General features: G+C 34.5%; 1 protein-coding gene and 1 pseudogene across 1 annotated transcript in view; both read left to right on the forward strand.

Annotated features, from left to right (window-relative positions):
• Nucleotides 1-16,048, forward strand: part of Lrch2 (leucine-rich repeats and calponin homology (CH) domain containing 2) — a gene marked incomplete in the record, with an annotated part of 109,101 nt that overhangs the window by 59,678 nt on the left and 33,375 nt on the right. The window contains 6 exon segments of the mRNA XM_013504515.1: nt 1,271-1,404; nt 5,680-5,767; nt 6,040-6,151; nt 6,329-6,426; nt 6,515-6,573; nt 8,683-8,790. Of these exon segments, the coding sequence (XP_013359969.1) occupies nt 1,271-1,404; nt 5,680-5,767; nt 6,040-6,151; nt 6,329-6,426; nt 6,515-6,573; nt 8,683-8,790 (599 nt within the window).
• On the forward strand, nt 3,434-3,891 carry LOC102026122 (annotated as a pseudogene).

The raw sequence follows: 16,048 nt of genomic DNA on the forward strand, positions 1-16,048 counted from the left end.
TTCTTGAGAAGGTTGGCTAGGGGTTTATCAATTTTATTTATTCTTTCAAAGAACCAGCTCTTTGATTCATTTATTTTTTGGAGCGTTTTCTTTGTCTCAATTGCATTAATTTCTGCCCTAATCTTTATCATCTCCTCCCTTCTTTGGGCTTTTTCCACTAGAATTATCTAAAAGCATTCTGCCTTTTTAATTGAGATTATAATTGGTTTTAATGTAGTTGTTTTAGTGTTATCCTTGTTATTTTTACATGCAAGTGAAGTTTTTTGCTTTCATAAAATAGAACATTTTTATGTAAAATTTTGAGAAATACTTATTAGATATCACTTAGTGTTTGTAATTAATCTTTGTGAAGCTGACTTCATTTACTCTCATTTCCCACCTTTTTTTGGGGGGGGGTATCACACTTGAACTCAGGACCTCACACTTGCTAGGCAGGTGCTCTGCTTCTGAGCTGTATCCTTGACCCTCCTACCTTTTTCTATACAGAATGTATACTTTCCTTTTCTCAGTCCGAGGATTGAACCTAGGGCTTTTGCAATGAGCTATAGCCCCAGCTCTTTCTTTTTTAATATTTTGTTTTAATACAGAGTCTTGCTAAGTCACTAAATAGCTCAAGCTGGGCCTGAACTTGGGATCTTTCTGTCTGAACCTCTCAAGTGCTGGGATTACAGGCTTGTGCCACCTGGTCCAGCTCAAAGTGCCTTATTCTCACACTGTTTTCCCCCTTTCATTCCTTTCTTTCAATGAAAATAGTTTCTCTATGGTATTATCTTCGTTGACTTGTCTAATGTTTTCTTTTATTATTTTTTTGTAACTGGCCTACTGTTATACCTTTCAAGAAATTTATTTTCCAGGTATTTACATTATCTTTATTGTTAGCCTTCATCCAGTGTTTATACCAGACATCATGGTGAGATTATTTTAAAGAATTACGTATTTGTTCTATTCTTACCAATCCAATGAATAGTATATTTCATTTTTCTAAATAAAGGCAACTGTCATGAGTTTCATGGTTCAAGAAAACTTGAGTGATATATAGGAAAATTAACTGCTTCCAATAAGAAGAGATGGAAGTAGAATTTTGGTTGTTGTCCGTTTTGTCAGGTTTTTCCAACTAGTGTTAAAAGTACAACTTATTTTATATGCAAAGTATCAATCAGAATGGTGATGTTTTAACATAATTTCAGATTATTAAAATACATAAATAACTTGATGAGTGCTATTTGTATGTAGAAACATTAACTAAATCTATTTCATTACTTATTAACAGATATGCTTGAAGGGTAAAGTGCATATATTTAAGTACTTAAATATCCAAGCATGTTGTAGAATGGATAAGAAACCAGATTCTCTGGATCTTCCATCACTGAGCAAGAGAATGCCCTCTCAGCCACTCACAGACAGGTAAAGTAGTACTCTTACAGTCTCTTTTGATAATTGTTGCTTTCTCTTTCTATGAAAGATATTTATTAATCTTGAGTATACAGTAGTGAATACATTTAGGCTGAATGCTCCAGTGCTAAAATCACTAATTGGCCGATGCTAAACATCACAGTCATAAAATGAACCTGGCTCCACCTCCGAACACTCAGCTTTGAACTCATCCGTGGATTGAGGAGTGTAGGGCCCCCTGATCCAGTCACCTTCCAAGCACATGAGGCTTTTGGAGGTCACCCCAAATCTAAGCCATAACAATGTTCTTCATGATTTTGGTGTTTTCCTCATGAGATTTTGAAATACTAGATTCAGCATTCTTTCTAATTCAACCTTTCAAGATATAGATTGGTCTGAAAAACTTCATGAAGATATAATTCCATGCTGATGTATAGAAATAACTTGGAATAAGATCAGACTACATAATGAAAGAATACACCCCTGCCTAAAATATGTAAAGGTTTGCCCTTGCATATGTGCTATAGATTACTTTGAGTGGCAGTATAGCAAGTACTATCCTGTTACATACTATTACTAGTTATTAACTATCGTCACCATGTTGTACATAAGACTTGTAGTGCATATGTGTCTTGTAAGTACTAAGGAAGGCATCCTGTTAACGGTACTAGTTCTCGCATTCCCAAATGGGGCTTTTTTCTTGACTGTTTTTCTTGTTTGAATAGAATCAATAATTAAATCTGAGATTTAGTTCCTAAAGGTTATTTTGTTAATATTACAAGTAGTAGTAATCCAAGGATTTCTGTGAAAATTAGAATTAATGCCTATTTTAATCTCTATTAATTTGATTTATACTTACTTTGAAGTCAATTTACTTTAGTAACGGCATTCATTGTTTTAGTTATTTGTTTTACAAATATCTGTTGAGTACTTGCTGGTAGATTCATGGCACGTTTTGTTGAATGCTGTACACACACACTGATCTTGGCTCTGGTGGAGTTGAGAAAGAGAGAGAGGGAGGGCGGGAAGGAGGGAGAATGAGAGAGGGAGAGAGACTTAGTTCATTTTGTGTTTCTAGAACCAAGTATCTGAGGTGGTGATTTAGGAACAGTAGAAGTTTATTTGGCTCGTGGTTCTGGATGCTGGGAAGTCCAAGATACCACTGCTACTTATTGGCTTACTGTGAGGATCCTATTGCTGTATCACAGTGTGAGAGAACTCATCACATGAGCAAGGGAAGGAAAGAGGTTAAGAGGGACTGAAGGCTCTTAGAACAGATTTACTCCCAGAATAATGAACCCACTCCTGAAATAACAGCATTAATCCGTTCATTAGAGCAGACCTCTTACGATCTAAATAACCTCCCATTAGGGCCCACCTCCCAACATTTTGCATGAGGAATTAAGTTTCCAACACATGAACTCTGGGAACATATTCAAACCATAGCATGCATACACACACTTGTATAGCTGGGCCCCAATTTTTGAAGGCTCAGTTTAGTAGTGTTTTACTTTATGATGGTGCTTAAGTGATAGACATTCAGTAGAAACCATCCTGGGTAGGTGATAGGCAGTATCATTCGTATTCATTCCCCCCTCCCCCCGCCTCTGATGGGTAGCAGCAGTGATCTGCAGCTCCCAGTCAGCCACTTAGTAGCAAGGGTGAACTATCACTAGTGTACAGCGAACTGTATTGCATTGCTAAACTATGATTTATGGCACATTAGATGTGTTAAATGCAGCTTTGACTTACAATATTTGCAAGTTGAAAGGACCTTAGTATGTTCAGAGATGAGCAGCATACTTGGAGCAGAGGGACTGAAGGGCGTATAGGAACAAGTTGCCTTTAGAGAGAGATTTAAGGCTCAGGTCATGTGGCGGCTTTGTGGTCTGTGGTCAGAAGCTTGAGTTTTTTCGGGGGGGACATTGAGACAGGGTCTTACTGTGTAGCCCAGGCTGACCTCAAACTGCAGTCTCCCTCCCTCAGCCTCCTACGTGCTGGGATTGCAGGCATGTGTCACCATGCCCTTGCAAAAGTTTCAATTTCATTTAAAATGCAATAGGAAATCTTTGGACAGTTTTAAGTAGGAGAATAGCATAACCTGATTTATGTTAAATGATTTGGGAGAGTAACCAGAGGTCGCAGCTGCCACCATGAACCTCCTCAACAAGCCCAAGAGTGAGATGACCTCAGAGGAGCTGCAGAAGTGGGAGGGAGAGGAATTTAACGTAGGTCACCTCTCTGTGCTGACCTGGTCAGTCAAGAGCAATACCCAAGTGCTGATCAACTGCCGCAAGAACAAGAAACTCCTAGGCCTTTGCTGGGCACTGCAACATGGTGCTGGAGAATGTGAAGGAGATGGGGACAGAGCTCTGCAAGAGCGGCAAGGGCAAGAAGAAGTCCACTCCAGTCAACAAGGACCGCTACAGCTCCAAGGTGTTCCTGTGTGGGGACTCGGTCATCATGGTGCTGTGGAACCCTCCTGTTGCTGGCAAGTAGGAGCCTCTTCCCTGCTGTCAGGACCTGCTCCCTGCCCTGTGAAGACTTGTGACCGTACTGATAAGAAAGTGCTATGTGTTTTAAAACAAAATGATTTGGCTTTAAGAAGATAAGTTGGAAATAAGCAAAAAAGTAGATGCACAGGGACCAGTTAGGTTATTGCAGTATTGCCCAGAGAGCATGTGATCTTTAAACAGGGTTATTGCAATAGAGAAGAAAGTGGAAAGAATTGAGATACATTTTGGAGATAGTTTCTATCAGTGCTATCTAATAGAAATACAGTGTGAGCTAAATATATAATTTTCATTTTTTCTGTAGCCCTCCATTTTTTTTACTTTTGAGACAGGATTTCACAATGCATTTTGGGCTGGCCTTGAATTCACTTTTAGCCCAGGCTGGCCTCAAACTGAGTGATTCTCCTGCCTCGCCTCCTGAATGCTGGGGTTATAGGTGTGCACCACCACACCTGACCTTTAGTAGTCTATTTTACAGAGAGTAAAAATAAACAGTAAGTTGATTTTAATAATGCATGTTATTTAACTCAGTATAACAAGATATTATCATTTTAACATGCAATTAACACAAAAATTAGTGAGATATTTTACATGCTTTTCAGGGTACTAAATGTTTGAAATCTGACGTGTGTTTTATATTTATCATGTTTCAGTTTGGACTGTCCATGTTTCAGGTGTTAAGTAGCCATATGTGGTTAGCGGCTACCCAGTGTACAGTACAGATATACAAAGTTGTTTGCTGGGTATGACAGTACACTTATGACCTGTATTAAACCACTTAGAAAATTCTTGTATGTGCTTTGTGCTTCCATACGCAGGTCCTTGGCTGTATGAATCTGCCTAGAATGCCCTGCTATGCCTTGTCTATCTTGTGAACTCCTTGCACATTCAACATACTGCCTGATATTTGGTAGATGCTTCCTTACATACTCCTGAAAAGGACAAAAATCAGTTTTTCAGCATGAAACTGTCTTTAGGGGAAGAATTATAGCACAGTGATTAAGATCAGGGACTTTAATCTGGGATCACATTTACACTGGTTTTTGCAAGCTGTGTGTCCTTGAGCAAGTTGCTTCATCTTTGCCACTGTTGCATTTTTAAAATGAGAAAACATACCATCTGCAAGTTTTAACAAGAAATATAAAAGGTATTATCTTTAAAACACTAGGCACACTGCTAAGAAGCCATTGTAGAGTGTGTGGTATAGTTGCAAATTAAAGAGAAAAATATTTTGCAATCTGAGTGTCATATTTCGTTATTCAGATATTTATAAAGATAGCTATAGTCACATACCCAAACATCTTTCATTTGAGGCATTGCATACTTTTTCCTCCCTACATTTTCTCTTCTTGATTATATGATGGGTATTATTTACATAACTAAAAGCATGTTTTTAGAGCTAATGAAGAGGAAACAGTATAAAATTAAAAAATATTTCAAAAGCTGGTGATGAAGTTTGCCAAACTAATGAGAAAAGTAGGCCTTTCATTGGCATAACTTTTGAGGAGGGCAGCCTGCTTTTCTGACTCTCTCAGAAGAAATAAGTTATTGTTAACAATTGATACTTTGTAACAGAGTATCTGATAGAAAAACTGCTGCATGAGGAACATGAATAAAATATTTTGTAGGAAGATTTCTAATGTTCCTCAAGTCCTTAAAGATCTTAGACATTGGAAAAATATGTTCTGTATTATCCAGTGAAATTTTAGGTCAAGTGTGAATTAATTTTTTAAGAGCAAGATCCTAACTGTCCTGAGGATTCCTTTTTCCATAGTATTGAAGATTTTTATCCAAATAAAAATCATGGCCCTGACTCTGGAATTGGAAGTGATAATGGAGAGAAACGATTATCTACAACAGAAGTGAGTCTTTTCTATAAATACTTTATTGTATAATTTTATTAGAGCTTTGAAATAGAGTCACTTGCATAATTTGACTTTATTTTGTTTGAAACTGTGATCACTGTTATATTTTGTGACTTCAAATGAAAAAAGTACATACTCAATTTTAAGAACAGAACAGTCAACTTTAACATTTGAACTTTTGGCTTGAAAACTGGTGAAATAAAGCAGATTTTTATAATATATTTAATTAAGAGGATGTATTGTTTATACTTTGTGCTTGTTCCTTTTAGCCATCAGATGATGATACAATCAGCCTTCACTCTCAAGTATCGGAGTCAAATAGAGAGCAGATATCAAGAAATGACAGTCACACAATAGGAAGCAAGCCTGATTCTCAGAAAGGTAATTTATGTGGTGTCTGCTATTTTTATTTCATACAGATAGCCCTTATCAAAAATGGGTGCTGTAAAATTATAGTGTCTTTAACTGTTCTATTGAGAAAATAAACTTTCATTCTAAGCAGTGCAGTGTCAGAGCATTTACTAATCTATTTTCAAATAAATACTAATTTGTACTTAGACCAAGAGGTATATGATTTCACTGACCCCAACGCAGAAGATGTCACTGTTCCTGAACAAGGCAATACACATATGGGACCATTCGTCTCTTTCCTTAAGGTAAATAAAACTGTGAACAAGTGTTCATAACATGTTTTCCTTGGTCTTAGACCATAAAATTTAAAATAATAATTTTCTTTTATATAAGGGAAAAGAAAAGTGCTCTGAAAAATCTCAGAAAAATGAAGAACTAAGAAATGAAAAAAGGTAGGCACATATGAATTTTCAAAATGAACTGTTACTTTTAAATACTTGAACTATTCATTACATATTCTGACTTGAAAGAGTAAGGTTTTTTTGCGCATTTCTGTTAGGTTTAATTAATTTGCAAATAGTTCATCTGTTTGAATTCCTTAATTAAACCAAAAATCATAATAAGCATTTAAGTGTAGGATATACATTATTTTTCCCTCTGAGGTTTAATAAAAATGTCTGTTTTAATACTGAGGACTATACCTTCACATGCATTGCTTCCTTCGAGCTCTTCAACAAGCCCATAAGGTAGATTGTATTGATGGTGTGGGGAAACAAACCTGCAGTTTCAAATGTCTGCAACTCAGGTGTTCTCTCTCCTCATCTGATGTACTTTGCATTTTGTCGCACTGCTTATGGCAGTTTTTCCATATTTTATTAAAATAATTGTGATAGTGATCAGTTTTGAATCCTCCTCCTTATGAAATATTGGCGTATGACCTACCGCATTGTTTTCAGTTCTTCCTTTAGGTTGCTGCATAGCTGCAAGAAAGAAGGAAGGAAAATTTGTTGAATATCTACTATATACCAGGATCAGTGCTGTGTGCTTTCCCATGTTTCTCATTTCAGTCACTAAAACCCCGCACGGTTGATATTGACCCCATTTTTCAAGTGAGGAAAGTGAAGTTCAGAGACTATATTTTTTACCTAAACCCTCTTAGTTAATGTCTGCTAGTACCTAGGGCATGAACCAAGCTCTCTCTGACCCCCATACTTTTTTCTCTACGTCATAGTTCATTCATTTAACTGACTTCATTAGTAACTTTTTTCTTTTCTTTTTCTTTTTGGTGAGGGCATTAGGGATTGAACTTAGAGCCTTGGGCCTCAAGCACATGAGGCTAGCCTTGTACCACTGAACTACACCACCAGCCCATCTTACACATTTCATTCTTCTATTGTTTTGTCACCTTATCTAGTGAGAAGAGTTATCTAAATTTGAATCATCAGTATCATGGAAGATGTTATAAAGATGTAAAGGCTTATGGCTTGATTTCTTTTCTTATAGTACTGAGAATCAAACCCAGGGGATCTCTACCACTGAACTACATCCCCAGCCCTTTTAATTTTTTTTTTTTAATTTTTCTCCGGTACCGGGAACCGAACTCACGACCTTGTGCTTGTCAGGCAGGCGCTTTGCCGCTGAGCTAAATCCCCAGCCCCTTAATTTTTATTTTGAGACAGGATCTCATTAAGTTGCTCAGGAAGAACTTGAACTTGCAATGCTTCAGCCTCAGGCTCTCAAGTGCTGCGATTATAAGAGTGTGTCACCATACCCCACAGTGTTATTTATTGAATGAAAGTCTTTTTGAGATAAAACAACTAGAGTTTAGAGAATAATTTACTTTAAAATTTTTTTCTTTAAATAATAAAAATGACATTTTAATTAGCATTTCTAGCAAATCTAAAAATCTTATATTTTTTTTTTTTTTTTTTTTGTCTTTTTGAGATCAGGGTCTCACTATGCAGTTCAGGCTGGCCTTGAGCTTACTTTGTAGCCCAGGCTAGCCTTGAACTTTTGACAATCCTCCTGCCTCAGCCTCCTGAGTGCTGGGTTTACAGGCATGTGACACCACGCCTGGCTAAAAATCCTATTTGAACGTATTTTTTATTTCCTTTAAACATTTTGCCTACGTTTTTAAGCTCAAAATGAATGAATTGATAAAAGCATTGTGACTTAATAAAATGAGAAATGTTCATAACAGTTTTTATTTATTTATAAAAGTGGGCCATTTTGAGCTTTGTAGTCCTCATTACACTCAAAACTGCATTGTTAAATTAGTATGTCCATTACATTATTTCATAACTTTTAAAATGGTTATATGCTTAACCATTACTTGTTAGCCATCGATTATATTCATATGATTAGTATGCCACATTTATATTGAATAGACAGTGTAGATGTGTTTTCCTTCAATATTCTTTGCTTTTTATTTTGCTATTTTAAATACCAGAGATTTTAGCTTTTACCTGGTGTAGAAAACAAAAATGGTTTCTCTTTCTAAAAGCTGACATAAAATAGTCTGTCTTTCTGTTTTGGATAACCATGCTTGTGTCAACTTTCAGACTCGAGAAAGAACAGTTACTTAGAGAAGAAGATGATGATGATTTGAAGGAAGTAACTGATTTGAGGAAAATAGCTGCTCAATTATTGAAGCAGGAACAGAAGAACAGGTATTCTTTTCAGTAGTAAGATTTGATTAGGCAAATTTTATAATCATTAAATCAGATCAATTAAAGATTATCAAATAAAGTATATGAATTTTCAAGGAAACAGTGGGGGAGATCTGTTTCAAGAGAATACTGTAAGACAATAGAAAATACTAAAAAAATGAAATGTAAAATTACATGTAAAGCAAAACATTTGGTGAATGTTTCAATAAAAATTATTATACTAAAAGACACATTGCCATTAATTTCCATCCAAATACTCCCCTTACTTTGAACATACCCCATCTTTCTTGCCACTTTCTGAAGTAGTTCTGGAAGTCCTCTTTCTTGAGTGTCATTACAATGTATGGCAAAAAATAAGGTGAGTGCTGCTGCTGAGTGCCGTCAAATGGAAACATTACTATGTCCTCACTATCATTTTTATACTTCCTGAATCAATGAAAACACATGCAGTTTTTGGTTATCTGTGTTTAAATACTTGGATTTGTATGTGGTTAAGGGCAATATGTCTTTTACTGTAATAAATTCTTTTTAAATGTGACCATTCACCATATGTTTTGATCGTTCCTCATGCTTAGATAGACACTATATATATTTAAGTATTCTTTATTCTTGTGTGTTGAATCATAATAACTAATTGAGTTGTTGACATTTATTTTAGCTCACGGTAGCAGTATTTAGTAAACATTTTTCCAAGCACAAGTATACTTTGTTTCTTATCAGATTCTGAATTATTGGGAATATATATAAATTCCTTAAATTGAACTGAATTACATATTGATTGATTTGGGCCAGGGATATAGCTCGGCGGCACAAGTGCCTGCCTGGCAAACGCGAGGTCCTGAGTTTGATTCCTGGTACAAAAAAAAAAAGAACCATATTGATTGATTCCACTAGTGTGATGATTCAAGAATTACAAGTTCGCTTTTGTCTATTTCTAGTCAACAGCTATTTTTCCCTCTGGTTAGGCTTTCTCTGCATGCATATCAGTGTTTCTGAGGAGAACATTCTGTGAGTATGTATAAATCAAGGCAAGTCCATTTTTAATACAGGAAAAGTTCCCATGTGCTACTCAGAGTCAGATACTTTTGCCATGTTCCTGTACTGAGTGTTAAATCTACAGTTTTCAAATAACAAAGATCTGAAGGATTTTTGTTGTCCTTGAGGAAATTAAAAGAGTAATTTTGGTTTTTTTAACATCAATAAGTAATAAGCATTTCACTTCACTTATTCAGAGCAATAAATGCTATGGGATAATATGACCATATTTTTGGAAATTTCAAATTTAAATATGCTGGCATTTGTTTAAGTATGCTTTCAAAAATACAAAAGCATATCAAGTGAATATTTGTGTGTGTGGTCTATGGATTGAGCCCAGGGCCTTCACAGTGAGCTGCAGGCATAGCTCTATTTTTGTATTTTCTTTTGAGACAGGGTCTCCATAAATCACTAAATTGCCCAGATTGAGCTTGAGTTTGGAATCCTCCTGTCTCAGCCTCCAGATACCACCACACCTGGCAAAGAACTCAGTTGGTAGGGGCTACTTTTTAGGGAAAATCTGGATATTGGCTAATAAGTAACCATTAAGCTAAGCATCTTTTTTTGCACAGCTACAATATGTATATATTTTTAAAAATCATATTAGGAAATGCTGATCTTATCCTTCCTGTATCTAATAAAACCTCATTCCTAACTTAGCGTTTTGTCAATCTTTTTTGTGATATTTATTTTCTGATCATTTCCAGTGATTCATTTCTAATGGACCTTTGAAAAATATTTGGTTACTTACGAGACCATATACATTTCCTGACTCCAATGTAACATGTGTTTTTTTTTTAAAAAAAAAAACTTTTTTTTAGTATATGTTTACACAACATAATGAATATATTAATCACAGGATATTGGTACATATACATGCTGCATCTTGAGCCTTCTGTGGTTTAAGAGATTTGATGAAGCATGCCACCAGCGTTCCATGGAACTTAAACAATAGTTGAGTTTCTTTCTCCTCTACCGGGCAGGTGAAACCATTGTATTTATTATTATGGGAAGAGAATGTTGATTTTCTTTTCCCACAGTGCTGGAAATTGAACCCAGGGCCTTGCATATGTTAGACAAGTAATCACTGAATCGCATCTGCAACTCCCTGTTTTTTTTAAAGAATCCACAGTAATGTACATTTTTCTCATAGTACTAAAAGCATTTTAATGCATAGTTTTAGATTTTAACATTGCTGTATATAATATTTCTATATTTTCCATTTCTACTATTATCATGTTAAATTTTTCACTTATCCATGTCATGTATTCTTTCTAGCCTAGGTACAGTATCAATTGAATAGTTATCTTTCACAGGTTTTATTTATGTGATAGTTTTATAATGAGTGCAAAATAGCACATAGCATTGCACCTTACACATGGTAGGTCCTCAATTGTACTGTTATTAGCTAACTGGCTCCTTGCAGGTTAATCAAATTTAGAGCTAATAGGAGGCATTAATTTAATTAAAATATATTCTTCCTAAATAACTTCTGCTGTTCTTCAAGATGTATGTAAAAATAGTTTGTCTTTATCTAATCCTCTTCATCATCCTTTTTAGATGTCAGCATATATTAATTTAAGAACTTTTAAAATGTTAATATATAGTGACTAATGTGATAATGTCTAGTTTTTGAATGCATTAAAATATTTGCAATCATTTGATCATAAAGAACAAATTTTACTTTAAATTTAATTTTATATTAGATTGTTAGCCAGTTCTGTAAACGACTGAACTTAAACTGGACCTCAGATGTGTTTTGCTGGGTTTTTTTATGCTGGGGATTGAATCAAGGGGTGCTCTACCACTGAGCTGTATCCACAGACCTTTTCATATTTTATTTTGAAACAGGATTGCCCAGGTTGGCATAGATTTTACCATTCTCTTGCCTGAGTTCCCAGAGTTGGTAAGATTACAAGTGTGTAATCTGTGTCCAACTGGATCTCACACGTTTTAAGGCTGAATCTAGTATTTTTCCATTAATTGATCTCTTTTTCCTTTTAAAATGTATTGCTGTTGCTCAGATCCCTTAGATATAATAATTACTTTCTTGTTTATTGTCATAATACTTGAATTTGAATGACAACAAAAAAACTTAAGAGTAATTCTGCATAAGGATTACGTGTAATCCTATACATCTTGCAGTGGTTTTGATATATCTTTACATCTCTAGTTGTAGACTTTTCTTTTTTACTGTATCATTTTGTTTTATATTCCAACTTTATTAATGAAAGATCTGAAATGCTACCTAGTATATGTGCTGCTGAAGGGAGCACTGAAATGCTATTTGAAATTATAGGCCAGGAAATGTAACCATTTTTACTTTTTAACATAATCATTTCATTTTTTTGTTAGTCTGGATTAAAATAATTTATTTGGAATAAAGTTACCCTAGCATATGAGGAAATACCACCCAGGTATTATATACTAAGCTTCTTTAGCTTGCTACTGGTTGGAAGTAAGTACAATGTTCACTCTAAGAAGCCATGTCTATTTTCCAAAACTGAGGTACTCTTTTATGTTGAGTTCAGTGATGCTTTTCTTATAGCAGTTCCCCACTTGCTTTGTTCCAACTATTTTTAAAAATATCTTTGATTCTTGGAGAAAATTCGTATCACTATTTGATGAATGAAACTATTCTAGGAAAGTAATAAGAGTCAGTGCATAGAATTAATCAAAATGGGTGGGGAAAGAGATCAGCATGTGAACTATCAGATAGCTAACGCAGAAGGATTTGAAATTTGAATTTTCGTTATTTAGAAGACTGTAACTTTTTGTCTGATTGAAATGCCATAATAGCTTAAGGTACTTTGAAGCTGGATGGAGTGGTGGGAATAAACCTAGCCCGAGCTACTCAGAGATGGAAGGATCTCTTGTACTTCGGAGTTGGAGGCCAGTCTGGACAAGATAGTGAGATTCTGTTTCCAAAGAAAAGAAAAAACATTAAACTACTTTGCATTGACACTATTGTTGAATTATTAAAAACTAATCTTTATTGCTCTTAAGAATATGAGATGATAACAAAATAATATCAAAAAATTTCTTTAAGGTGCTGGAATCAAAAAGAATATTCTTAATACTGTCTTGAAAATAAAATGAATTTTTTAAAAAGGTAATGTCCTATAAATTATTGAGCCAGTTCTCCTAATTTTTATCAGTCTTACATGTTAGTATTAGAAATTAAAATTAGACTGATAATATTAGAAAAGTGGCTGCCACTCTTTTGGATTAATAAACAGGTGTTTATTTGGCTTCTCCTTTTTGTTTCTTTTGGGGGGGGCGGGTTTGGTCTTTTTTGAGACAGGGTTTCACTATATAGTTCAGGCTGGCCTTGAGCTCACTTTGTAGCCCTGGCTGGACTCGAACTCCTAAGATCCTCCTGCCTCAGCCTCCTGACTGCTGAGATAACAGGGCTGTACCACCACGCCCAGCTATTTGGCTTCTTAAACTAAGTTTGGTTGTCATCCTAAAGAAAGGAGTAAAATATACCTGAACCTTTGCAATAAATAGCTTCAGTTGACTGATTTCTATTGTCTATTTATTTTTGTTAGCTTACTTTCTAACATTTTCTGTTATATCTTTCCTTTCAGTAGTTCTTTGATTTGCTTTTAGGTGTGGGCTAAGGGTTATTCTTTATTGTGAAAGGATATATATCTCAGTATTATGTGACATAGCTAAACAATAAAAATTCTGAAATTAAATAATTGAAGTATAATTCAGGATTATAGAAAATAGATTCTGAGAAATTTAATTTGGAATTATAGAAATTATGTACATTAACTATTCTTGGGGCTGGGGATTTAGCTGAGCGGCACAGCGCCTGCCTGGCAAGTGCAAGGTTGTGAGTTTGATTCCCAGTACTGGAGAAAAACTAAAAAAAAAAAAAAAAATACATTAACGATTCTTGTGATTTTTATGTGGTTATGGGAACATTTTGAGTAGCACTGTCTTAACCTCTAGTTTGGTATTACTATGTAGGTAGTTCTCTCAACTCTTGAAATCTAACCATTTTGTCTTTTCATTTTTATTTTATTTTGTTTTATTTCTAAGAGAATTTAAAGAAACAATAAAAAGATACAGAATTTCAAAACAAGGTGATAGGAAATTAACAATGATTGCTATATTGCATATTGCTATTCAAAGTAGTTGTTCAGATTACTGGATATAGGCATGCAAAATTGATCAAACAATTAGGCCTTAACTGTTACTAGTACAATTATCTTAGCTATCTTGTGTAGGTATATATATATATATATATATATATATATGTTTTCCCTTCCTTCTTTCTTTGCTCCTTTTCCCCATCCCAGTTGTTCTTTCCTTTTTGCTTCCTTTACCAGTGACTTCCTTGTCTTGTCCAAAAATACATACCTTCTCACATCTTTGTTTGGTTGATATATATAAAATATAAATATAGATGGAGGCCTTTAAGTTTTAGAGCATCATTCAATAATAAACTCTGCCAAAGGATCAAAGCAGTCTGATAGAAATCAAGGTATCTGGAATTGGTGGAAGGCTTGAGTACTAAGGGGCTAGGTGGTACAGCTGAATTGTGTAGTCTTTTACTTTAAGTAAGTACAGAGAATTGGTTTAAGGAGTGTTAATAATCTAGAATACATAGGTAAAATAGATGCTTAACTATTACAGAGTAAAACAAAATATCAATGTACATAGCAAAAGTTTACATAAGTGAATTAACAAATATATAAAATATGTTTTATAGCTTAGTGGATCTCAGCTTATTTCTTTCTGCGCCAGTATGCCCATAAACATCAGTCATCCAGACCCTAGCAAATATGGACTGGGGAGGAAACACACTGTGGTAAAGGGCAGTGTAGTTTGAGCACTTTTTCATTCTCAAAAATTCTGATATTTCTCCTAAGATAGTACTTAATACCATTTCTTCTATTTTAAAAATCGCTCTTTTAAAGTGTAGTTTTTCCCAATAGCTTAGAGATTTTATTTCTATTATTTTTTCTGCATTTGGAGATTTAAGAACATTTCAGTGTATACCGCACAAAGAAGAGTAAATATACCCTAAATTCTGAGACTGCTGAGGCCAGTACAGTGATGTGAATGTAGTAGTTGTCCTTGTGCACTTCCCTATGTCTTCCTTCTCGGGAAGCCCTGCTAGACCCACGCTCATGAGCGCGCAGCCAGCACGATGGAGATGGTTTTTTACGCTCACCGTATTGCTGTAATTACCAAGTTATAGTTAATTCCTGATGTATATGGCTTTAGTCTGAAAAACAAAAGCTTTTGTGAATGCTTTTGATAGTTGACATCACAAAATTGTATTTTGAGTGGAAAGCTGATTTTGCTCTGAGCAAAAGATAGATTTTACACCTTTATAATACTAAACTTCAAAATTAACAAAATTAAGTTACATTTATATCTATAGTAATACTAAGAACTTTTAACTATAATTATGCTAACCCAAGTTAATAATTTAATTGTTTTGACTTTGATGTTAATATTTAGAATTAGATAATGTCATAGACACACAATTCTCTTAAGTGGTTTACAATTTCAAATTTTTGTTTTTTTTTCTGTGGTGTTCTTCAAGTACAGTTTCATTTGGCTATTTAAAGTTCAAGGAGCTTGTGTTTTTTTTAATGCAATTGAACTTTGGCTCTATTTTTTCATTCAGAATTAAAGTTTATTATTTGGCTTTTGACAAAATGGTTATATGTTACATTATCATAGCTCATACCATGTGCTGTGCTAGGAAAACTAAATCACTCACAGGGGTACCCAAAAAATCTACATGTGTAAATCTTTTGTTTCAACCAAAGGCAATAATAGCATGGCCAGAAAGTACCCAAATCTTAGGAAAGGGTTTATAAACAGAGATACAAGGGAGAGTTGGTAAAATTCATTCTTTCATAAATCATAGGCTGATGATATAAATAGCAATTAAATATTGCTTTTTAGCAAATATTTTCATGGATAGATGCAGTTTAATTTGGAGATATTTTGTATCATTTGTATAAAGGATTCGCTGGACTATATTTTGGAGTTAATGTGTTGGTTTACTTCTAGAATTCTTTTTTTTTTTTTTTAATTTTAGAAATAAAAGGAGGAAAATACTAACAGATCGACAACGTTTTAGAAAATAGCAAAGGATCAGTACAGACATTACAGAGTTACAAACAGAGTGGTAGGGAATTAACAATGCTTATTGTATTACATATTGATATCTTCAATGTAGTTTCTCATGAAA

Source organism: Chinchilla lanigera, unplaced genomic scaffold, assembly GCF_000276665.1.
Source record: "Chinchilla lanigera isolate Chin_1 unplaced genomic scaffold, ChiLan1.0 scaffold00089, whole genome shotgun sequence".
In the NCBI taxonomy this organism is placed as follows: Eukaryota; Metazoa; Chordata; class Mammalia; order Rodentia; family Chinchillidae; genus Chinchilla; species Chinchilla lanigera.